This window comes from Moschus berezovskii, chromosome 14 (assembly GCF_049115385.1).
Source record: "Moschus berezovskii isolate FMDL1 chromosome 14, NW_MosBer_1.0, whole genome shotgun sequence".
Lineage (NCBI taxonomy): Eukaryota > Metazoa > Chordata > Mammalia > Artiodactyla > Moschidae > Moschus > Moschus berezovskii.
The window spans coordinates 71389145-71414498 of record NC_142473.1 but is presented as its reverse complement, the minus strand read 5'-3'; the positions used below and the strand labels follow the sequence as shown (position 1 = coordinate 71414498).

General features: G+C 41.0%; 1 protein-coding gene and 1 pseudogene across 7 annotated transcripts in view; one reads left to right on the top strand and one right to left on the bottom strand.

The window, feature by feature from the left end:
• IFTAP (intraflagellar transport associated protein) overlaps positions 1 to 25354 on the bottom strand; it is a 69458-nt gene that overhangs the window by 21227 nt on the left and 22877 nt on the right. For all 7 annotated transcript variants that reach the window (XM_088843256.1, XM_088843257.1, XM_088843259.1 and 4 more), the window contains 2 exons: positions 1942 to 2096; positions 667 to 738 (listed from right to left, as the gene is read on the bottom strand). In XM_088843256.1, coding sequence (XP_088699382.1) covers positions 667 to 738; positions 1942 to 2096 — 227 coding nt within the window. The remainder of the gene's footprint in view (positions 1 to 666; positions 739 to 1941; positions 2097 to 25354) is intronic.
• LOC148775659 (U6 spliceosomal RNA) lies at positions 17689 to 17813 on the top strand (annotated as a pseudogene).

Sequence of the window (25354 nt, the reverse complement as noted above, 5' to 3'; positions counted from 1 at the left end):
CACTTCATACATGAACTGATTCATCTCAGGTAAATATCAAAGAGTGTAAATTAAAACAATGATTTCACCACTGGCAGACCTAGCAAAGGCAGGATGTCGAAATGCCTTTTATGCTTATGATCTAAAACGTGTGCATAACAAAATACCACAAAATTATAAATTTAGATTTCATCATTGGAATTCAAAGCACAGCCTAGGTCTTTCTTCCCCACTCCACTTATCAGACCATGGCTTTTACACAGGAATTAAAAAAGGTAGCTTCCATTGCTTGTAAGTACATAACTGCAGTTAATTTTTGATATCCAAGTGACAGCAAAAATTTATCTTCCAAATGATGGTTTAGCGCTAAAACTTGAGAATCTGTTATATTGTCATTTCTCTTAATGATATAATTTCAGGGGAATGACAGTCATGTTTCTCTATTGAAGTACCACTCCCATTTCTAAAGCTTAGAGGAAAAAAGATCCAGAACCCAGCCAACCAAGACAGTTGAAGATAATCAAACATCATTTTTTTTTTAATCAAACATCATTTAAAAAAAAAAATCATATGGACAAAATCTGCTGAATTTTCCAAATTTGTATGGGAGATAGCAAATGAGTCCTGTGAGGTTTTTGTGCTTTTTGGGGGGTTTTGGCCATGGAACAAAATTGAATCATGCCTCACCTTCACCTCCCCCGCTCGATTCAGATCACCTTGAAAGGAACTGCCAGCTTTTTGGCCATCATCTATCATTATCTGAAAAACAAGACAAAAACCATTGAAGACATATTGATGGGAACTTGAAATAACCAAAAATAAAGGAGCTGCTATTGTAGCCCTTCAGGCACAAAACTCCCCTTCCGGTTTCTATGCTTGATGGACCATCACACCTTAGTGACGGCAGACTCACTAGGTCAGAGTGGTAGTCGGGGAATAGGTTTCAGGAGGTCTGACTTCTACTTCTGTTCTCTGGACCATCTACAGTGCAACTGAGAGTAACATGCTTCACCTTAGTTTTCTCATGCGTCAAACAGGAACACTCCCCACCTCATTACCCCAGCTCCCACGCCATCCCAACGAGCCTCTGAAGGACAAATCAGAGAACGCTAATACAACATTTTCAAGTTATTAGGAAAAAACACTGTGAAACAATTCTTTGCCTCTCACATGCTGGTTAAACATTCAACAGAAAATGTAATTCCAATTGCCAGTGATTACCAATAGACAGGAAATCTTCTAGGAAAAAAAAAAAAAGTTTTGTCCCTTAATTGTCTCTCTGGAATAAGTTATAGAAGTAAAGAATCATAGGCCTTCACTGTATATAAACACACTTCTAACATGGAGATGTTTCTCCCTTACATAAAACCACAATCTCATATACAATTCTGTCCACCATATCACAGGGAAGACATGTGAGATATAAAGTAGAAACTCAAATGGCTTAAAAAAATAGAATAGTTTCCACTAGGATTCCTTGATTGTTAAAAAAAACATAGTTAGAAAGAATGTGAATATAGTCTATGAAGTCTTGAAGATTAGGAAGAGAGCATCTAACATTTATTTATTGACCAACTCAGAAAAACCAAGATAACACATTCTACTTCAAGTCTGAAGGACTGAATCCAGGACAGTAAAAGAAACTCCATTTACACAGAGAATTATGAAAACTCCATTTACACAGAGAAATTATCCCAAATAGAAGATAAGCTGAAATATAGAAATAATTACAAGAAAAATCTGTAGATGGCAGATCCTGATATTATCATAAAAGTTGGCTGATGAAATCATGAAATGTAGTGATCATTTTCAATAAAGTAATCCAGGGGCTCTCCTTCTAAAATCAGGAGTGTGAGTTACTAATCTAACAACTGTCCAGTGTTTTTTATGTTCTCACAGTCTCTTGTTTTAAATTCGTGATGAATTTTTTTCTCTGCTTCCATAAATGTGCTATGGTATTACCTGCTCCTCTTCTGAACATTGTGATGAAGTACGAAGAAAGATGGCTTTACTGCTAAGATGGTGATCATTTGGTTCATTTCTCTGAGTAAATTTTATTGAAGTAAAATTGTCTTCTGAAGAATTAGTTCCAAAGGCTTCTCTTTTGGTCACATTATCTGAAATGATAAATTACATAATATTAGAAAACACCCACCACATCCAGTCTAGTTTATTTTGTGTTTATTGAGAATTTTTCTTCCAAACAGTAACAGAAAACTTTTCAAGGACATCTACAAACTGAATGCTTGAAGCATTAAGTACTCTTAACCTATAAAGTTATTTCTAAAAATGCATAAAAGACAACACTATTTCATTCACTATTCAACAAACATTTATACGAGCTTACTATGTATCCAGCATTGTTCTCAGCCTGTGTTAAAAGATCAATAAAATACAGTATTTGCAAGACTCTTACACATTACCCATCTCTTTTTTTTTTCCTAAATTTGAGGGTTTTTCTAAATTTGAGGATTTTTTTTTTTTTTCAGAAAGAAAAACACCAATATAGTACACTAACAGATATATATGGAATTTAGAAAGATAATAATGATGACCTATATGCAAGACAGCAAAAGAGACACAGATGTATTGAACAGTCTTTTGGACTCTGAGAGAAGGTGATGGTGGAAGATTTGAGAATAGCATTGAAACATGTATATTATCATATGTGAAATAGATCGCCAGTCCAGGTTCGATGCATGAGACAGGGTGCTCAGGGCTGGTACACTGGGATGACCCTGAGGGATGGGATGAGGAGGGAGGTGGGATGGAGGGTCAGGATGGGGAACACATATACACCCATGGCGGATTCATGTCAATGTATGGAAAAAAATCACAATATTATAAAGTAATTAGCCTCCAATTAAAATAAATAAACTTTTAAAAAAAATAAAAATATGGAAGCAATATATAGATGATTTTAGAAAATTTGTGAGAAAAAAATTAAAATTAGAATATCACATATAATCCTACAAGACAGAAATGCTGCAAAACAATTTTTTTCAGCGACTATTTTTCTCATCTTTTATCTATGCATCTAAAACATAGATGCATAGATCTTTTATCTATGTTCTAAAACAAAAATGGAACTGTATGATACATACCATATTATAAGTCAACTTGAGAATATTTTTTCCATATTATTGCATATTCTTCTGCGTAATTTTAATGACTGTAGAGAATTCCATTGTATACATTTAACATAGTTTATTTAACCAATTCCTATTCTCAATTATTTAAAACAGTACTGTTTATTTATAAACAGTAAATACCTTTGTACTAAATTTTTGCACATTCATGATTATGTCCTTAGGATAAGGAGTCTAAGATTTCATCCTAAATTAAGAGAGAATTATGATAACATGGTGCCTTTAACAGAAATGTGGGGGATAAATTCAGATGAGAGAGGACAAATTAACCTTTGTCCCAAGTGGCATTTGAGGTACCAGAGGAAACGGAGGGAAATGTACCAGAGGCAGCTGCAAACAGGCTAAAATGTGGGAGAGCAACCACAGCAACAGGTAAAAGAGCTAGTGAGTCAACTACGCGGTCACGGTTTCAGCCATAAAATCATTTTTAATATTAGCAGTAGTATTAAAATAAATAAGGGTTAACGCTTACTTGAGTGTCAGACAGTCTTTTATACGCATCTCATAAATCTCATTTAAACATCGCAACTGCCATAGAGGTAGGTACTGTTGTTATCCCCATTTTTCAGATGAAGAAATCAAGGCCTACAGAGAGCCTAAGTACCCTGTTCAAAGTGACACAGCTGGTAAGTAGCCAAGTGGGGATTTGAAGCCAGTCCTTACTAACCACTTACTGTGCGCTGCAACTTAATTGGGAGAGCAGCATTGACATAGATACACTATCATGCGTAAAACAGCTAGCTAGCGGGAAGCTGCTGTATAACAGGAAGCGCAGCTCAGTGCTCTGTGACCCAGAGGGATGGGACAGGAGGTGTGGGTAAGAGGAGGCCCACTGAAATCACTGGGATTTTTGTTCTAATGATCTCAGCCTGGTGCAAGGTAGCCAGAATCCTTTGTTTCTGAATACCTCATCTTTGGTAGAATTAAGACTTGTAGGGCTGTCTGTAGGACATTTAACACAGAAGTACTATTGGGGAGCAGAGGGAAGGTGCACACGTGCATGCTAAGTCACTTCAATCGTGTCCGACTCTTTGAGACCCCATGGACTATAGCACACCAGCTTCTTCTGTCCATGGAATGTTCCAGGAAGGAATACTGGAGTGGATTGCCATTTCCTTCTCCAGAGGATCTTCTCCTGCCCAGCAATGGAACCGGCATCTCTTCCGTCTCCTGTACTGGCAGGTAGATTCTTTACACTTGGCACCTGGGAAGCCCATCCTTTAAGTCTAGCACAACCTAAGTCTAGGATTTCCAGAGAAAATACTGTGTACCCAGCACAACACTACTGTAAGAATCTATTGACCTACATATTTGAAAAGCACAGTGATGTCTAGGAAGAACAGATGCTAAGGACAAGTTCTATTTGTTCTCATAATCACGCAGTGTACTCCTCTGCCATTTCCAATAAAACACCAGGTTATCTGACAGATAACCAGACAAAACTCCTTCGAAACAAACAGCAAAATATAATGAAGTCCTGGCTTCCGATGCTGATGTGGAACGAATGTTAAGGTCTCAGATCGAACAAAACTTCTCATTCACTCTTTTAAAACTTCTTCCTATTGTCCACATTGAGCTTTCATTTTTAAAATAACCGAAAGATGCAGAAGAAAAAAACTTGTTCTCTGTCTGACTCAACCTACACTTGAAGACTCTTTCCTAAACCTTCAAAGTAGTTTCACAAGAGTACATACTGCTTTACTCCAAAGACTCCGAAGTGCTTCTTACAAAGGCTTTCATCATTTTAAAAAACAAAAGCAAAAAAATTAATCTCTGAGCAGAATAAGATAGGGAAAAAGTTCCTTTTCAATATGATAATGACAAAATGGCAGATGATGGCAGAGCCCAGGATCCAAAGTGGCCTAAAGCCTGATTCGAGTGCCAGATGCTGCCTCCCAGAGTGCTTCTGGTGGCAATCCAAACATCCCATCCAAGTGTGTGTCTCATATTCTTCTGTTTCTGTTTTTCATCAGAGTCTTTTTCCACCCTTTCATCTGATCCCTAATGTTTCTTGCTTTGAAATAAGTGTCAGACATAATACACTTTAGAAATATAACAGCAATATTTCAGAGAACAAGTAGGTTTTTGAGAGCTGAAAGAGCATTTCTTTTGGGTATGTCTGAGTCAAAACTTCAATATACATGAAACAAAGGTTGCATTTTTTTTTCCCCTAAAAGTTTCATTATTCTGAAGCAGTGTAATTTCAATTTTCTTTTGACAACAAAGAGACAAGCTTCCAACAGATTTTCCTTACAAGGCTACCAACTATAACTATTGTGTCTATTTTCAAGCCAAAAAAAAAGTTTACTCTCCTGGAAGAGGGTTGAAAGTACTGATACCTTGATAAATTAAACACCTATCATAAACTGACTGTATATCTTCCAGATGAAAGCGATCCATTTCAGAGAACTTGGTCTCGAAATAAATTTTTAAAAATTCAAATTCCCCCATTCAAAGGCTGGACTAGTGTCCATGAGCTGAGAAGAAAGTTTAGGCTTCTGGGAAAGTTTTCAGAAATCAACCCAACCAACATCAGAATTCACGATCTAATCCTCCTGGCAACCCCTAAGAGTCTGTTTTTCTGCACCACGGTCAACAGCGATACAAATCAAGAGCATGTTCCCAGTCATAAAGTGACATTGAATACATTGCTGTAAGGAAAGAAAAATTCATGGTGGGGGGGGTGCAAAATTCTGTGCAACACTGGGTAGCTGCAAAAAAGCCTTCTGCCAAGAGCATAGGGGATAAGCATTCACGCTTATAACAAGGTTGCGTACTTTGAAAATCAGGGGGGTGATTTTCACATCACATTCCTAGCCTAGAGCAATGTTTCTCTGGACAAAACCTGCTCTTCATTTGCCCAGCCAAACTACTTCACTCCACTGCTTCTTGATCACGTGTTCCTTGGTATCTGGCCTCCCCTGGAGCAAGAGTCATTAGGATTAAATAAGCAATTTAAAAGCCAATCAATCATAAATCAGAATAAATCCAAAGAAGCTAAATTCAGCAGACAATGGTTTCGCCTAAATTCCCTTTGCAGTGCTCTGAATTCCAACTGTTTCATGTTCTTCACTGGAAAGGGCGCGGGGAAGAAGGACTTGCCTCAGACTGGCCAGTCAGAGATCACTGTGCTTTCCCCGAGGCTGGACGGTAACTGATTCATTATTCAAAGTCAGAGCTCTCAAGCTGCCAGGACACAAATATGCAAGCCTAGTTCAGAAAAAAAAAAAAAAAGTGTGTCAAAAGTCCAAGATGAGGGACACAATAGCAGTTGACATTTTTGCACTGTCCAGTGTTAGGTGCTTTCAGGGAGAAAAAAAAAATGTGAAGAGAATGTAAAGTTGTTGTAAGTTTATTTTCAGGGAGGAAAGCTGAGTGGTAGTTTAATTATGCAGTTCATTCAACCCAGAAGTTATATTCTGAGCATCGAATATGTGCAATGTGATCAAGATGGGGAAGACCCAATCCCTGCCTTTACAGAGTCTACAGACTAAGAAATCAAGTCAGGTATGCAAACCACTCAGCTAGAACACAACTAAGGCAGAGGATGGACTTCCCTGGTGGCTCAGGGGTAAAGAACCCACCTGCCAATGCAGGAGATGCAGGATGGATGCCTGAGTGGGGAAGATCCTCTGGAGAAGGAAATGGCGCCCACTTCCGTATTCTCGCCTGGGAAATCCCATGGACAGAGGAGCCTGGAGGGCTACAGTCATGGGGTCACAAGAAGAGTTGGACACAACTTAGCAACTAAACAACAACAACAAAAGGAGAGGTTGTAAGAGGATGTGGAGTTAAGAGAAGGGTGAAGTCACAGTTGGTTTAGGATAATCACAAGACTTCATATAGGAATGGGAGTCTGAGCTCGACTCTGAGAAATAGTCACAATTTCAGCAGGTGAGCCCTGTGCAGAGCTATCCCACAGAAGAAGAACTGCACAAGGAAGAACCACCACATCTCCAGGAAGACAGGAGTACATACTGAGTGATGCATGGAAGGCCTGCTACTTACAGGGCCTGACAAAAACTCTGCACTAAACCAAGGCCCTGCTGCTGCTGCTGCTGCTAAGTCGCTTCAGTCGTGTCCGACTCTGTGTGACCCCATAGATGGCAGCCCACCAGGCTCCGCCATCCCTGGGATTCACCAGGCAAGAACACTGGAGTGGGTTGCCATTTCCTTCTCCAATGTGTGAAAGTGAAAAGTGAAAGTGAAGTTGCTCAGTCTTGTCCGACTAGTAGCGACCTCATGGACTGTAGCCCACCAGGCTCCTCTGTCCATGGGATTTTCTAGGCAAGAGTACTGGAGTGGCTTGCCATTGCCTTCTCCGTAATTAGACCATGCTCTAAGGAAATGAACTGGATGGAATGTGGCAGAGTGCTTTAGATACTGGAGGTAAAAAGTACAATGTTACTGCAGCAATCCAAGCGAGAAGCAAAGGGAGCCTTGTTCACACAAGTTCAGAAAGGAGAAAAGAGCTCACAAAGTGGGTGCTTCTTGTGTTTCTAGAACAGAAATGAAGACACTGTCTCCAAGTGGTTATGTTTCTCCCTCGAGATATCTCAGAAGGTTCACCTGATCTTTCCACGGCAATGTGTACTATTCTCTTAACTTCATCTGGCATGCCCTAGATAAATAAAACGGAGAGGGCAATGGCACCCCACTCCAGTACTCTTGCCTGGAAAATCCCAGGGACAGAGGAGCCTAGTAGGCTGCAGTCCATGGGGTCGTGAAGAGTCAGACACGACTGAGCGACTTGACTTTCACTTTTCATTTTCATGCATTGGAGAAGGCAATGGCAACCCACTCCAGTGCTGTTGCGTGGAGAATCCCAGGGACGGCGGAGCCTGGTGGGCTGCCATCTGTGGGGTCACACAGAGTCGGACACGACTGAAGCGACTCAGCAGCAGCAGCAGGTAAATAAAAAACAAAACCAAAAACCAACCTCTGTGCTGGTGGTGGTGGAGGGTATTACAGCACGCTTGCAATTTGTCAAATGGATCACACTGTGGCGCAAAGAGGCTGCATACATCATCCCATAAGATGAGTTCACCTTGCCAACAGCTTCATGCGAGGCTGTAGAAGGAAGCTGGCCTAGCGTGGGTACAGATGCAGCATATGTGAGCACAGCTTCCCTGACCTCCCGGAATCCCTAACAGGCTGACCCCTGTTAGTGACACTGTCTACACAAGGTAGGATACTGTGTTTTGTATCACAGTCTTTATCTACTTAAAATTTTTAAATCTATGCTGCTGCTGCTGCTGAGTCGCTTCAGTCATATCTGACTCTGTGCGATCCCATGGCCTGCAGCCTGCCAGGGTCCTCTGTCCATGGGATTCTTCAGGCAGGAGTACTGGAGTGGGTCGCCATGCCCTCCTCCAAGTCAAGTCTATGCACATATGGTTTATTTTCTTGGTAGGAAATAATTATGACAAGTAGGACCCTCCGAGTTCTTCAGCCAGATCCAGAGTCACAAGGCTGTGTGCTCATCCAGTGAAGAACTCAGGTAAGCATCTAGGTGTCCGTGACTCAGGTAAGCATCAGGTGTCCGTGACTCAGGTAAGCATCTAGGTGTCCGTGACTCAGGTAAGCATCAGGTGTCCGTGACTCAGGGAAGTATCAGGTGTCCGTGACTCAGGTAAGCATCAGGTGTCCGTGACTCAGGTAAGCATCAGGTGTCCGTGACTCAGGGAAGCATCAGGTGTCCGTGACTCAGGGAAGCATCAGGTGTCCGTGAACAGTAACTCTGCCTCTCCATAGCTTCATCGAGGTATATTTGCAGAATTCCCTTAAGTGTGCTGTGTTATTCAGTCACTAAGTCGTGCCTGACTCTTTGTGATCCCATGGACTGCAGCACACCAGGTTTCCCTGTCCTTCACTATCTCCTAGAGTTTGCACAGACTCATGTCCATTGAGTCAGTGATGCTACCTAACCATTTCATCCTCTGCCACCCTCTTTCTCCTTTTGCCTTCAATCTTCCCAGCATCAGGGTCTTTTCCAATGAGTCGGCTCTTTGCATCAGGTGGCCAAAGTAATGGAGCTTCAGCTTCCACAGCAGTCCTTCCAATGAAAATTCAGGGTTGATTTCCTTTAGGATTGACTGGTTTGATCTCCTTGCAGTCCAAGGGACTCTCAAGAGTCTTCTCCAACACCACAGTTTGAAAGCATCAATTCTTCAGCACTCAGCCTTCTTTATGGTCCAGCTCTCACAGCCATACATGACTACCGGAAAAACCAGAGGTTTGACTATACAGACCTTTGCTGCAAAGAGATGTCTGTTCTTTTAAATATGCTGTCTAGGTTTGTCATGCTTTCCTTCCAAGGAGCAAACAGTCACTTAAGTGTACAATTCAAATTTTTTTAATAAATATATGGAGTTGTCCAACCATCACCACAATTACATTTTAGATCATCTCCGTCATCCCCAAAAGGCTCAGTTACTCATCTGTAGTCACTCTCCGTTCCTACTGCCAAACACAGGCAACCACTAATCTACTTTTTAAAGCTACAGAGTTGCCTTTCCTAGATATTCCATATAAATGATACCTATTCTCTTTTGTAGTTGGCTTCTTCACTTAACATGACATCTTTGAGGGTCACCCACATTGTAGTATATATTAGTATTTAATTCCTTTTATAGTCAAGAACTATTCCATTATCTTCATAGACATTTTTTTTTTTTTCCATTCACCAGTTAATGGACAGTTGGATTGTTTCCACGCAGACGCGAGAGATGCCGGCCCCAGAGCAACCGAACACGCAAAGAGGTGCGGCCGTGAGGAGCTACCCCACCCTGAGGCCACGGCCGGCGGCTGAGAGGAGCTGCTCCACGTCCAATAGGCGGCGGCTGCGCGGCGCAGGAGGGCCGAGAGGAGCTACTCCACGTTCAAGGTCAGGAGGGGCGGCCTTGAGGAGATACCCCTCATCCAAGGTAAGGTGCAGCGGCTGCGCTTTCTTAGAGCAGCTGTGAAAAGATATCCCACGCCCAAGGTAAGAGAAACCCAAATAAGATGGTAGGTATTGCGAGGGAGCATCAGAGGGCAGACACACTGAAATCATAATCACAGGAAACTAGTCTATCTGATCACATGGACCACAGCCGAATGTGGTCCACTGGAGAAGGGAACGGCAAACCACTTCAGTATACTTGCCTTGAGAACCCCATGAACAGTATCAAAGGGCAAAATGATAGGATACTGAATGAGGAATTCCCCACGTCGGTAGGTGCCCAGTATGCTACTGGAGGTCAGTGGAGAAGTAACTCTAGAAGGAATAAAGGGATGGAGCAAAAGCAAAACCAATACCCAGTTGTGGATGTGACCAGTGATAGAAGCAAGGTCCGGTGCTGTAAACAGCAATATTTCATAGGAACCTGGAATGTCAGGTCCATGAATCAAGGCAAATTGGAAGTGGCCAAACAGGAGATGGCAAGAGTGAACACAGACATTCTAGGAATCAGTGAATTAAAATGGACTGGAATGGGTGAATTTAACTCAGACGACCATTATATCTACTACTGTGGGCAGGAATCCCTTAGAAGAAATGGAGTAGCCATCATGGTCAACAGAAGAGTCCGAAATGCAGTACTTGGATGCAATCTTAAAAACAACAGAATGATTTCTGTTCGTTTCCAAGGCAAACCATTCAATATTACAGTAATCCAGGCCTATGCCCCAACCAGTAACGCTGAAGAAGCCGAAGTTGAACGGTTCTATGAAGACCTACAAGACCTTTTAGAACTAACACCCAAAAAAGATGTCCTTTTCATTATAGGGGACTGGAATGCAAAAGTAGGAAGTCAAGAAACACCTGGAGTAACAGGCAAATTTGGCCTTGGAGCACGGAATGAAGCAGGGCAAAGGCTAATAGAGTTTTGTCAAGAGAACACACTGGTCATAGCAAACACCCTCTTTCAACAACACAAGAGAAGACTCTACACATGGACATCACCAGATGGTCAACACCGAAGTCAGATTGATTATATTCTTTGCAGCCAAAGATGGAGAAACTCTATACAGTTAGCAAAAACAAGACCAGGAGCTGACTGTGGCTCAAATCATGAACTCCTTATTGCCAAATTCAGACTTAAATTGAAGAAAGTAGGGAAAACCACTAGACCATTCAGATATGACCTAAATCAAATCCCTTATGATTATACAGTGGAAGTGAGAAATAGATTTAAGGGACTAGATCTGATAGATAAGAGTGCATGATGAACTCTGGACAGAGGTTCGTGACATTGTACAGGAGACAGGGACCAAGACCATCCCCAAGGAAAAGAAATGCAAAAAAGCAAAATGGCTGTCTGAGGAGGCCTTACAGATAGCTGTGAAAAGAAGAGAAGTGAAAAGCAAAGGAGAAAAGGAAAGATATAAGCATCTGAATGCAGAGTTCCAAAGAATAGCAAGGAGAGATAAGAAAGCCTTCCTCAGTGATCAATGCAAAGAAATAGAGGAAAACAACAGAATAGGAAAAACAAGAGATCTCTTCAAGAAAATCAGAGATTCCAAGGGAACATTTCATGCAAAGATGGGCTCGATAAAGGACAGAAATGGTAGGGACAGAAATGGTAGGGACCTAACAGAAGTAGAAGATATGAAGAAGAGGTGGCAAGAATACACAGAAGAACTGTACAAAAAAGATCTTCACGACCAAGATAGTCATGATAACATGATCACTGACCTAGAGCCAGACATCTTGGAATGTGAAGTCAAGTGGGCCTTAGAGAGCATCACTACGAACAAAGCTAGTGGAGGTGAGGAATTCCAGTGGAGCTATTTCAAATCTTGAAAGATGATGCTGTGAAAGTGCTGCACTCAATATGCCAGCGAATTTGGAAAACTCAGCAGTGGCCACAGGACTGGAAAAGGTCAGTCTTCATTCCAGTCCCAAAGAAAGGCAATGCCAAAGAACGCTCAAACTAACACACAATTGCACTCATCTCACACGCTAGTAAAGTCATGCTCAAAATTCTCCAAGCCAGAATTCAGCAATATGTGAACCATGAACTCCCAGATGTTCAAGCAGGTTTTAGAAAAGGCAGAAGAACCAGAGATCAAATTGCCAACATCCACTGGATCATGGAGAAAGCAAGAGAGTTCCAGAAAAACATCTATTTCTGCTTCATTGACTATGCCAAAGCCTTTGTGTGGATCACATAAACTGTGGAACATTCTGAAAGAGATGGGAATACCAGACCACCTGACCTGCCTCTTGAGAAACCTGTATGCAGGTCAGGAAGCAACAGTCAGAACTGTACATGGAACAAGAGACTGGTTTCAAATAGGAAAAGGAGTGCGTCAAGGCTGTATATTGTCACCTTGCTTATTTAACTTATATGCAGAGTACATCATGAGGAATGCTGGGCTGGAAGAAGCACAAGCTGGAATCAAGATTGCTGGGAGAAATATCAATAACCTCAGATATGCAGATGACACCACCCTTATGGCAGAAAGTGAAGAGGAACTCAAAAGCCTCTTGATGAAAGAGGAGAGTGAAAATGTTGGCTTGAAGCTCAACATTCAGAAAACAAAGATCATGGCATCTGGTCCCATCACTTCATGGGAAATAGATGGAAAAACAGTGGAAATAGTGTCAAACTTTATTTTTGGGGGCTCCAAAATCACTGCAGATGCTGATTGCAGCCATGAAATTAAAAGATGCTTGCTCCTTGGAAGGAAAGTTATGACCAACCTTGATAGTATATTAAAAAGCAGAGACATTACTTTGCCAACAAAGGTCCATCTAGTCAAAGCTATGGTTTTTCCCGTGGTCATGTATGGATGTGAGAGTTGGACTGTGAAGAAAGCTGATCGCCGAAGAATTGATGCTTTTGAACTGTGGTGTTGGAGAAGACTCTTGAGAGTCCCTTGTACTACAAAGAGATCCAACCAGTCCATTCTAAAGGAGATCAATCCTGGGTGTTCATTGGAAGGACTGATGCTAAAGCTGAAACTGTAATACTTTGGCCACCTCATGCGACGAGTTGACTCACTGGAAAAGACTCTGATGCTGGGAAAGGTTGGGGGCGGGAGGAGAAGGGGACGAAAGAGAATGAGATGGCTGGATAGCATCAGCAACTCTGTGGACATGAGTTTGAGTGAACTCCGGGAGTTGGTGATGGACAGGGAGGCCTGGCGTGCTGTGATTCATGGGGTCACAAAGTGTTGGACACGACTGAGCGACTGAACTGAACTGATTCAAATACTGAATCTGATCCAAAGACTACCATCACTAATTCATTCCTTTGTGGTGCCAAAACATGTTGAAATCAAAACAAAAGCCAACCACAGAGTTCTAGTTTCCCTTCACACCCCAATAAGGGAAGAAATGCATATATTAATTGAAGCTACATAACTCTTTGATCATCTTACCATCTCATATGGTCACAGACTAGAAACATGATCCTGTTCTCTTCTCCAAACATACTGAAATCATCTGCAATTGCCCTTCTTTAATTTTCCATGGTTATCTCTTCCTACTAAACTGTAAGCCTAAGGAGACTAGGGACCTCTCTGTCAGAAACTTACTCACAGTACTTGAAAGGGAAATATCCTTTCCCCCTTCCTAAGGATATGTAACGATTAAGACTGGAAGGTGGGCTGACGCAGTACACTTCAGCCAGCGAGATCTCCTGTGTGTTCTGTACCATGCTAGGCTGAAAAACTAGGAATTGAGAAAGTTAAAGGACATGACCTCTGCCTAAGAGAAACAAAATTTATCTCCGTAAAACTTTAACTCACTCAAAGGCATAACACTTTGCATATCTTTCAGCCAGCATTTCTATGTCTAAGAATTTATCCAAAGAATAATTATGTGGGCAAAGATCTCACTACAAAGCCAAAAATGTGTGATATTCCCTTGAAATTTTTTTACTTAATCAAGGCCTTACATTTTTGCATATCTTTGAACCAGCATTTCCATGTGTAAAAATTTATTCAAAGACCATAAATAAGGAGGGTACAAAAATGTAGCTACCAAAAAAATAATAATAATACAATATGACCAAAGTCATTCAACGACCTACAAAGCTATCCATGCCTCGTCCACCCCCACCTCCATAGCCTTTGACGTCAGCTTCATCATGCCACTCTGGTCATTCTGGCCTCCGCACTGTACCTCAGCCAGGCCGGGGACTGCTCTCACTAGGCCTCTGCACTGTTGTTCCACTGGCCTTGAGTGCTTTTCCCTCAAGTCTCTGCAGGTTTAACTTCCTCACTTCCTTCCAGTCTTCATTCAGATTTTACCTTCCTCTGTGTGCTCAGTCGCTTTAGCCATGTCTGACTCTTTGCGACTGTAGCACACCAGGCTCCTCTGTCCATAGGATTCTTCAGGCAAGAATACTGGAGAGGTTGCCATGCCCTCCTCCAGGGCATCTTCCCAACCCAGGGATCCAACCCACGTCTCCTGAAGCTCCTGCACTGGCATACAGATTCTCTATCACTGGGATATCCAATAACTGTGTTCAGTTCAGTCACTCAGTCATGTCTGACTCTTCAACCCCATGGACCGCAGCATGCCAGGCCTCCCTGTCCATTACCAACTCCCAGAGTTTACCCAAACTCATGTCCATTGAGTCGGTGATACCATCCAACCATCTCATCCTCTGTCATCCCCTTCTCCTCCCGATCCCAATCCTTCCCAGCATCAGGGTCTTTTTAAATGAGTCAGCTCCTCGCATCAGGTTGCCAAAGTATCGGAGTTTCAGCTTCAACATCAGTCCTTCCAACGAACACTCAGGACTGATCTTCTTTAGGATGGACTGGTTGGATCTCCTTGCACTCCAAGGAACTCTCAAGAGTCTTCTCCAACACCACAGTTCAAAAGCATCAATTCTTCGGCGATCAGCTTTCTTCACAGTTCAACTCTCACATCCATACATGACTACTGGAAAAACCAAAGGCTTGACTAGACGGACCTTTGTTGACAATGTCTCTGCTTTTTAATATGCTGTCTAGGTTGGTCATAACTTTCCTTCCAAGGAGTAAGCATCTTTTAATTTCATGGCTGAAGCACCATCTGCAATGATTTTGGAGCCCCAAAAAATAAAGTCAGCCACTGTTTACACTGTTTTTCCATCTATTTCCCATGAAGTGATGGGACTGGATGCCATGATTTTTGTTTTCTGAATGTTGGGCTTTAAGCCAACTTTTTCACTCTCCTCTTTCACTTTCATCAAGGAGCTCTTTAGTTCTTCTTCACTTTCTGCCATAAGGGTGGTGTCATCTGCATATCTGAGGTTATTGATATTTCTCCCAGCAATCTTGATTCCAGCTTGTGCTTCCTCCAGCCCAGCATTTCTCATGATGTACTCTGCATATAAGTTAAATAAGCAGAGTGACAATATACAGCCTTGATGTATTCCTTTCCTGATTTGGAACCAGTCTATTGTTCCATGTCCAGTTCTAACTGTTGCTTCCTGACCTGCATACAGATTTCTCAAGAGGCAAGTCAGGTGCTCTGGTATTCCTATCTCTTGAAGAATTTTCCACAGTTTGTTATGTTCCACACAGTCAAAGGCTTTGGCATAGTCAATAAAGCCGAAGCAGATGTTTTTCTGGAACTCTCTTGCTTTTTCGATGATCCAGCAGATGTTGGTAACTTGATCTCTAGTTCCTCTGCCTTTTCTAAAGCTAGCTTGAACATCTGAATGTTCACGGTTCACTTACTGCTGAATTCTGGCTTGGAGAATTTTGAGCATGACTTTACTAGCGTGTGAGATGAGTGCAATTGTGCAGTAGTTTGAGCATTCTTTGGCATTTCCTTTCATATATCCAAATTAACCAAAAGAAAAATTCAAGAAGGATATATAATATGCCCATGGTTTATCTCTTAAGACACAGGATTATGGTTTTATAGGTTTGCCTACGTGAAACAGATACCCAAAGTAACAACTGGTTAAACTAGACGGAAGTTTATTTCTCGTTCCTGAAATAGCACAGGTAGAGATAATTCAGGGCTAATACGGTTGTTCTGCTCCACAAAGTCATCCTAGCACCCAGGCTCCTTCTCTCTTTCTGCTCTGCCATTTTTAAGGAACCACCCTTCTCCACGTGATCCAGGAGGAAGCACCCTTGCTCCAAGCAAGAGGATGAAGAAAAGAAAAGAAGAAAGCATGGATGTCTGCTTCCCTCTGTTACTCGCCAAGGTTTGGTTTAAGCTACTAAATGGAGGAAGCACCAAAACAGAGCAGCTGAAACAAGAATTTTATTTCTCTCTCATTTTATTCCTCATGGGGCAGGTGGGCAGGCTCTGCTCCATGAGACGACGCAGGGATTTGGCTGGCAGGGTACCCTGCCATCCTCAGCACAGGGCTTCCACCTCTGGGTCTACGGAATTGCTCCAATGATTGCCTAGTTCCAGCCAGGGGAAATGAAACAAAAAGAATCCAGAGCATGTTTCTTGAGGATGTGACTTCAAAGTTACACACACCAGTTCCCCTCACTTCTTACAGGCACATTCTTAGTCAAATGACTATACCCAACTGCAAGGGAGAAGGAGAAATATAACTTTCATTCTGAATAACCACAGACTAGCTAAAAATTCTACTGCCAGAGAAAGAGTATGTTTTTTGTTTTGTTGTGTATGTGCATATGTTTTGGTGCCTCTTTGTATTTTCTAATTTCCTACCATGAACAAAAATAAATAAATAAACATTCATTTATAGAGGTGAAAAGCTTTTGTTTTCAAATCCTCAATTCAGGGAGAATACCTGCATGCATCTCTTTCCTTCTTAAGAACACTCTCCTAAAAATACTGAAGAAAAACACACATATATGGTAATTTACATTTACACGCTTTAATATTATGGACAAAGGTTTCCTTTAGCATTTAACTTTGTGGTCCCTCTTCAATTTTTTTTAATTTATTTATTCTTAATTGGAGAATAATTACTTTACAATATTGTGTTGGTTTCTGCCATACATCAACATGAATCAGCCATAGGTATACATATGTCCCCTCCCTCTTAAACCTCCCTCCCACCTCCCACCCCATCCCACCCCTCTAGGTTGTCACAGAGCACTAGATTTGAGCTCCCTGCATCACACAGAATGTAATGTATATGTTTCAGTGCTACCCTCTCAGTTCACCCCACCCTCTCCTTCCCACACTGTGTCCACAAGTCTGTTCTTTATGGATGGTCCCTCTTATAAATCATGGTTACCACAATCATAAAATTTTATCTTGACTAAATTTTTTAAACTTCCCAAGAAGCTTCATGTATGAAATGTAGAGCAAAAAAGTTACCAAAAGCACAAAACTATTGGTGGGGCATTTCCTAGAAGTACACATAACAAGACGCCTTCCTAGCCCGGGTGGCCTCCCAAGCCTCCCGCCTGTGCACTTGCTTATGATAAAATGCCCAAACACTCCTCTGGTAACGACAGAAGTAGACAGGAGATTTCTCTGTGACTGGGTAGTTTTGGCCTACAGATACAAGCACTATAATCCTTCAGACTTGGGACAGAATTTATGCTGAACCAAAAACCACCCTAAAATTCTGTAAGCGATTGTATCTTCACCTCTGTATCAGATTAGCAAGATCAAAGTAAAACCATTCCTATAGTGCTCGCTTTGGTGGCACATATACTAAAACTGAGATAATAGAAGATCAGCTATTAAATAAGAGAAGATCAGCATGACCCCGGAGCAAAGATGACCTACAAATTCGTGAATTGTTCCATACATTGCAACTAGACATTATCATACAAAGTGAAGCAAGTCAGAAAGAGAAAGACAAATACCATTAGATAGCATTTGTATGTAGAATCTGAAATACGGCACAATTGAACCCATCTATAAAACAGAAACAGAGTCACAAACACAGAGAACAGACTTGTGGTTGCCAAGGAGAATGGGACGGGTGAGGGATGGACTGGGAGTTTGGGGTTAGTAGATGCAAAGGATTATATATAGAATGGATAAACATCAAGATCTTACTGTTTAGCACAGGGAACTTCATTCCAACATTCTGAGATAAACCATAATGGAAAAGAACATGTATATGTGTATAACTGAGTCACTCTGCTACACAGCAGAAATTAATGCATTATAAATCAACTATATTTCAGTTTAAAACAATTTTTTTTTAAATTTTTAATCATTCCTGCAACCTGCCATGCTTTTTCACTGTGGTGGCAGTAAATTAAAAGTTATATTTAAAGTAAAATAATTGTCCTTACCCTTTGGGTAAAGTGTGGACAATAGAGAAATACTATATAACAAAAGCCCAGAATTCTGAGGAATTCATCCATCTTCCCACACCCTTTCTTAATCTCATTTAGGGTGTTTATCAAAGCTGGTCTGAAAGTCAAGGTTCCTGGGCTGCACATTCGACCTGGTAATCAGAGTTGGGAGATTGGTCCCCAGGAACCTGCATTTTAATAAGCCTCTCCCAGGTGATCTTTACATATACCTCAGGTGAGAGTCCCAAGTAAAGATTCCATGGAGCTGTATCTAAAAATTTATAATTAGAGGTTTCTGATGCCTCATCTTTGTCAAAGCACATAAATACCTTTGCCTGAAGGATCTATGTAGACATATTATTCAGTCCATCCACCAGAGGCCAGTGTAGGATTATTCCCTGCATTGTGCAGTGTTACACTACATAATACACACTATAGACACTACACAATACATACTACACATGGTTGGTTTTAGCTACTTCACTGAAGAAGTGTGGAAAACTATACCGAAATATATAACATCTTATAAAAACATAAAATACTATAGGTAGTATTTTACATTTTTTATATTGTAAAGTCAAGATTCCTTTAATATTTAACCTTGATGTTCCTCTTTAAATTATAAATAGTCTGCATAATCATAATACTTGAGAGTAAATCTTTAAAATTTACCGAGTATCTTCATGTATATTTCATCTGATTATCTCCACAACCATATGGGACACCAAGCAGACAGGATGACCCCTGATTTACAGATTCAGAGAGAGTAAGTGGTAGTTCTACAATCTCAGAGAATTAATGAATGCCAGGACCCAGTCTTCTGAATCCTATACTAGAATAGCATCTTCTCCATTACACTCATCCTACCTAGGACAAAATAAGAAATACAAGGGCAGTATACTAAGTTCCCCATAAAACTAAATCCTGCCAACCTAAGAAACTTCCCTGCACTCTGAGATCATGCCCTTCTGCCTGCCTACACAAAGATGCATCTATTTAAGACAATCTCTTTTACTCACACAGGTTGGAGAAAGCTGGAGTAATTTTTTTTCTGTCTCCTTCATAAATAAAGGCTTCCTACAAGTTTTCAAACTTTAGGAGGTAGAATAACCTCTTCTGTACAAATCTGTAATGACATAGGACTCATACATTGGTGTGTGAGAGCAATGCAAACACAGAGATAAATTATACATATCTTTCACACTCTCGTTTTTTTTCAGAGTACCTCAAGACATCCTTGAATGTGAAAAAACAAAAAACTCTTGAATCAAAAAACAAAAGAAAAGAAAAAGTCTGAAAATCCACTGATTCTAAACATTCTTATTGCTCTTTTCTTAACTCATATTAAGTGTTTATTCAACCGAAAATTGAGACTCCCAACCAAAGGCAATATTCTGGATACTGTTTAATCAGCACTATGTAAAAAGTAGTGAGTATTGGCTCCCCAATCAATCTATAACTATAATGTCTACAAATATACAGATTGCTATTGTTTTTTCATACATCTAGAGCATTTGGAACATCCAGTACACAGAAATTAGTAAGAATGACATATTTCTGTCTCATTTATCTTGTATTCCCAGGTTCCAACTCAATGCCTGAATTACAGCAGGAACACAGTCAATGCAGAAATGGCCTCAACATTAGCAAGAAAAACTGGATTGACACCACAATTAGGAACTAGAACCAGTACCCAGAAATTAGATGAGTGGCTACAAGTCACACAAAGCATAATTTGGAGAAGGTGGGGAAAAAATGATACTTGGTTCACAACTCTTTTTTTTCTCATCAGTGATTGGCACACCACAAAAACTAGAACAAAGGAAGCTAAGTTCGGAAAGCACGGGAAAATGGTCCAGTGGTTCCTCAATGTGCTAAGGGAGCAATGGGCTGCAGAGTGAGCTAACTAGTGTCACTTCAACCTATCCCATCTGGGACACATCCGAATAGGAAGGAAAAAAGGACAAAAAATGTCATCCTAGATTGATTGCGGTTTGATTTTCATATAAGAAACATAGAAGTCTGGTTAAAATACAGTTTCCTGTTTGTATCCCTTTGGGTTTAGTGGACCATTTCAAAGAAAATATTATTGTTCCATGCTTGAAAGAACATTTTGCTAAAACCATCCAGATGTGAATATGTACCCATTCACTGAAGGAAAGGACACAGTCTTGCGACCTCAGTTTCAAGTCCAGTAATTTAGTCTTTCCCATCAAGTATAACAATACATTGACAACAATGATTTTTTTAAAATGCATGCATGTGTGCTAAGTCGCTTCAGCATGTCCAACTCTTTGCGACCCTATGGACTGTAGCCCACCAGGCTGCTCTGTCCATGGGATTTCCCAGGCAAGAATACTGGAGAGGGCTGCCAAGTCTTCCTCAGCATTCTAAACAAATATGCATGCACTTAATATTGTTTAAATTGGCTACTTAAAGGATGATAGTTCAGTTCAGCTCAGTTCAGTCACTCAGTCGTGTCCGACTCTTTGAGACCCCATGAATCACAGCACACCAGGCCTCCCTGTCCATCACCAACTCCCGGAGTTCACTCAAACTCATGTCCATCAAGTCGGTGATGCCATCCAACCATCTCATTCTCTGTCGTCCCTGTCTCCTCCCACCCCCAATCCCTCACAGCACCAGAGTCTTTTCCAGTGAGTCAACTCTTCTCATGAGGTGGCCAAAGTATTGGAGCTTCAGCTTCAGCATCAGTCCTTCCAATGAACACCCAGGACTGATCTCCTTTAGAATGGACTGGTTGGATCTCCTTGCAGTCCAAGGGACTCTCAAGAGTCTTCTCCAACACCACGGTTCAAAAGCATCAATTCTCTGGTGATCAGCTTTCTTCACAGTCCAACTCTCACATCCATACATGACCACGGGAAAAACCATAGCCTTGCCTAGACAGACCATGGTTGACAAAGTAATGTCTCTGCTTTTTAATATGCTATCTAACTTTCCTTCCAAGGAGTAAGCGTCTTTTAATTTCATGGCTGAAATCAGCATCTGCAGTGACTTTGGAGACCAAAAAAATAAAGTCTGACACTGTTTCCACTGTTTCCCCATCTATTTCCCATGAAGTGATGGGACCAGATGCCATGATCTTAGTTTTCTGAATGTTGAGCTTCAAGCCAACTTTTTCACTCTCCTCTTTCACTTTCATCAAGAGGCTTTTTAACCATCTTAAAAGTTTCTCTGGGGACTTCCCTGATGGTCCAGTGGTTAAGAATCCAACTGCCAACGCAAGGGACATGGGTTCAATCCCTGGTCTGGGAATATTCCACATGCCACACAGTGACTAAGCCCACGTGCCACAACTTCTGAGCCCACACACCTAGAGCCAATGATACGCGACAAGAGAAGCCACCATAATGAGAAGCCCACACACCCCAATTCCACAACGAGAGAAAACCCACGAGCAGCAGCAAAGACCCAGTGCAGTTAAAAAAAAAAAAAAACAAAGTTCTTTGACTACCAGTAATTCTTTGCTTGTGTTTTGAAAAAGTTCAAAATTCCATTTGCCCAGGAAAGTACACCCCTCTAATTTATGTATACATATAAAATACGCTAAATAATATATATGTATGTGTGTGTTGAGAAGTTATAAAAAGAGAAATAAATGACTCATTTATTAGGACATAAACCAGATTTAAAACTTCACATAATATCTTTTGTGTGTTTTACTGAGAAAACACACTAGAAAAGATCTTTACTGTAAGAAAATACATATCAAAAACACTGCCAAAAATAATTTAATGATTGTAATTCAAAATGTTGTAAATACTTCAATACATTTTCTTTCCTTATCCAATTACACCTAAACTACAGCAGACACAGAAAACAAATGACTATCTACGGACCAAATATTCCTGTGCAGAATGAATATGAATTGTAACAACTGCAGCTGAAGATTTATGCTAATATATCTAAAGCAAAATGGCTTGATCAGCTCAAAATCCATCATAGTGTGATGGGGGGTGGATTTCCTTCTGCAAATGAACCAGCAGTTTTCTGTGTTTCATAATTTGTCAATTTTTCCCTAAGTGTAGTGATTTAGTGATGACAAAAGAAATAGAGAAACAAATGAAAACTGCTTAATTACCATTTGCAGATGTTCCCCCAAAGAGAAAGAACAGGTTAAACAGCTGATGCTATTTCTTCCATTGGATTCTGCTATAAAGTAGCTCACTTCATCCAATACTTCTTTTCTCCTTCGGTGTTTATGTGATATTTGATGCTATGCTGTGATAAATATGTCACAAACAGGCAGCCACTAAATGTATGATTGATATAAAATCATGAGTTTTCCTTTTAGTCTTTTCAGTAATCAGTTCAGTTCAGTCGCTCAGTCATGTCCGACTCTTTGTGACCCCATGAACTGCAGCACGCCAGGCCTCCCTGTCCATCACCAACTCCCAGAGTCCACCTAAACCCATGTCCATTGAGTCTGGGATGCCATCCAACCATCTCATCCTCTGTTGTCCCCTTCTCCTCCCACCCTCAATCTTTCCCAGCATCAGGGTCTTTTCAAATGAGTCAGTTCTTCACGTCAGGTGGCCAAAGTATTGCAGTTTGAGCTTCAACATCAGTCCTTCCAATGAACACCCAGGCCTGATCTCCTGTTGGATCTCCTTGCAGTCCAAGGGACTCTCAAGAGTCTTCTCCAACACCACAGTTCAAAAGCATCAATTCTTCAGGCACTCAGCTTTCTTTATAGTCCAACTCTCACATTCATACATGATCACTGGAAAAAAGCATAGCCTTGACTAGACGGACCAATATCCCCCTCAAAAAAAATTAATCAATCAATCAATCCTTATTCTCTCCATTTGGATGCCGGATTAATTAGGTGGATTTTTTTTAATTGCCTACTTGCTTTTATTAGTAAATCCTAATTTGATGCCTTCTACAAATTTCTCTTGAAGTTAACATCCCAGTGGTCTACATCCTAATTTAAAGCAAGTTTATCACTACTTGTTGTGCTATTTTCAACAGTGCACTTTCTGTTAAATTCACATTTGTAAAAGTGCTTCCCGAGTTGCCTTTTTTTTTTTTTTTAATGTGGCTAATGTAAAAAAGGAAACAGAAAGATACTGCAAATGGCCTGTGAACTAAAAACACCACTCAATATTCAGTAGGGAATTAAATGACTGATAACAACAGCGCAGAAAAAGTGGCTTAAGTGCCACCTGGAAGCATAAAGCTGGTCAGTTCGTTTCCAACTTCCACTGGCGGGCACTCTGCCAGTGGTAAGGGTGTCAAAACAATGTTAAGCCCACTGGTCTCTAATACTGAACAGAAAACAACTGCAAAAGGCTATGTAGCAAGGCTTATGTTTTGTTGTCATGGTTTTTTTATGAGAGAAAGCTGTTTTTATGCTTTACTGAAATTCCTTTCCTGCCCTGAAAATGGTAAGAGGGCCAGCTGCTTTCTCTATTTTTCTCTGTGGTATTTGTTGATGGCAGATTTTAAATTCATTCTTCAGATGGGGAAAAGACACTTCGTCTCCCTGTGGAAGTCTAAAGATGCACTGCTAACGATCAAATTCAAGATAGCTTTGGGGACCAAAATGATATGTCAACTTTGGAAACGTGTTGTTTTATGTGCTGTCACCAGTTTCATTTTTAATTACCTTTTTTTAGAAGTCGTCAAGTATGAGCGGTGATACATATCCTTTTGGCTGAAGTGACAACTCTAAGTTTATCAGTCCAGAGGTGTAAACCAAATCCCAGCCCAAGATTCTAAGCTCTTTGACAGAACATACACTCAGTAAGGAAAGAAAAACAAAAGGCTCCTGAAATGAGAACTGTGAACAAGTTGGCCTTGGTGGGCTTTGGAATCTCCAGGAAGGACACTTGTGACTCCTCTTTGGCTGTTTCTTCTCCCTAATCCTCTGTCAGTCACATGTTACCAAGGGTTGCACTTCCTCACTTGCAGAGTCTCACTGGCCCTATTTCCTTTCCATTTCCTCCTCCATGGCCCTAATGGAGTCTGTACCACCGTATATGTGTTTCTGCTCAGCCTCCTGGCTAAGCTAGTCTCCCTGACTCTGCTTCTAGCCTTCTCTGCCTCTGTTTTTCAAAGTCACTTACTGTGTGTGTGTGTGTGTGCTCAAATTCTACTATGGCTCCCAATTAGCTAGTATATCTACTCCAAACTCAGGGCATCATGACATCAGGGCCTCTTTTGCAGGCTCTTCTTTCTGTGCCTAGCCATTACATGTGGATGTCCTTTAGGGTCTGGTCTGAGGACCTCCTGTCCATCTTTCTGCCATCCTGTGTTCTCTAATTTTCTTTTTGTTTCACTTATTCAACAAATATTTATTAAACATCAATTTATTCTACATTACCAGGCACTGCTTTAGACACGAAAATAATAATAATGAACAAAACCCTCAAGCAACTAGACCTCATGGAACTTACACTCTGGAGAAGACAGAGTAATTATATTTTGAGGAAGCACATCCATTCCTATGGTTCACATTACCCACATGCCAGGGACTCCCCAGATCTCAAGAATTGCCCACTGCTATGTGGAAGGCAGAAAAGCGAAATGGGTCAGGGTATGGGCTTTAGAGCTACGATGACTAGGCCCATATTCCAATGCCATCACTAAACAGTTACAGGACCTTAGGTAATTCTGTTAGGGCTGCCATAACAAAACACCACAGACTGGTGGCGTGAAACAACACAAATTTATTTTCCCACACTTGGGTGTGTGCAGGTTTGCTCTTCTCCTGAGGTCCCTCACTTTAGCTTGCAAAAGGCTGCCTTCTTGCAGTGACCTCCCATGGTCTCTCCTCTGTGTATGTGCATCTCTATTTTCAGGAGGACACCAGTCATACTGAACGAGGACCCCACCTTATGACCTCGTTTAGTCTTCATTACTTCTTAAAAGGCCCTGTCTCCAAACACAGTCACCTTGCCAGTTAGGGCTACAACAGATAAATTTTGAAGGGACACAGTTTAGTCCATAACAGCAATTTACTTAAACTTAAGCCTTGGTTTTCTCATCTGTAAAGGGAGAATAATAAAAAATTTTAA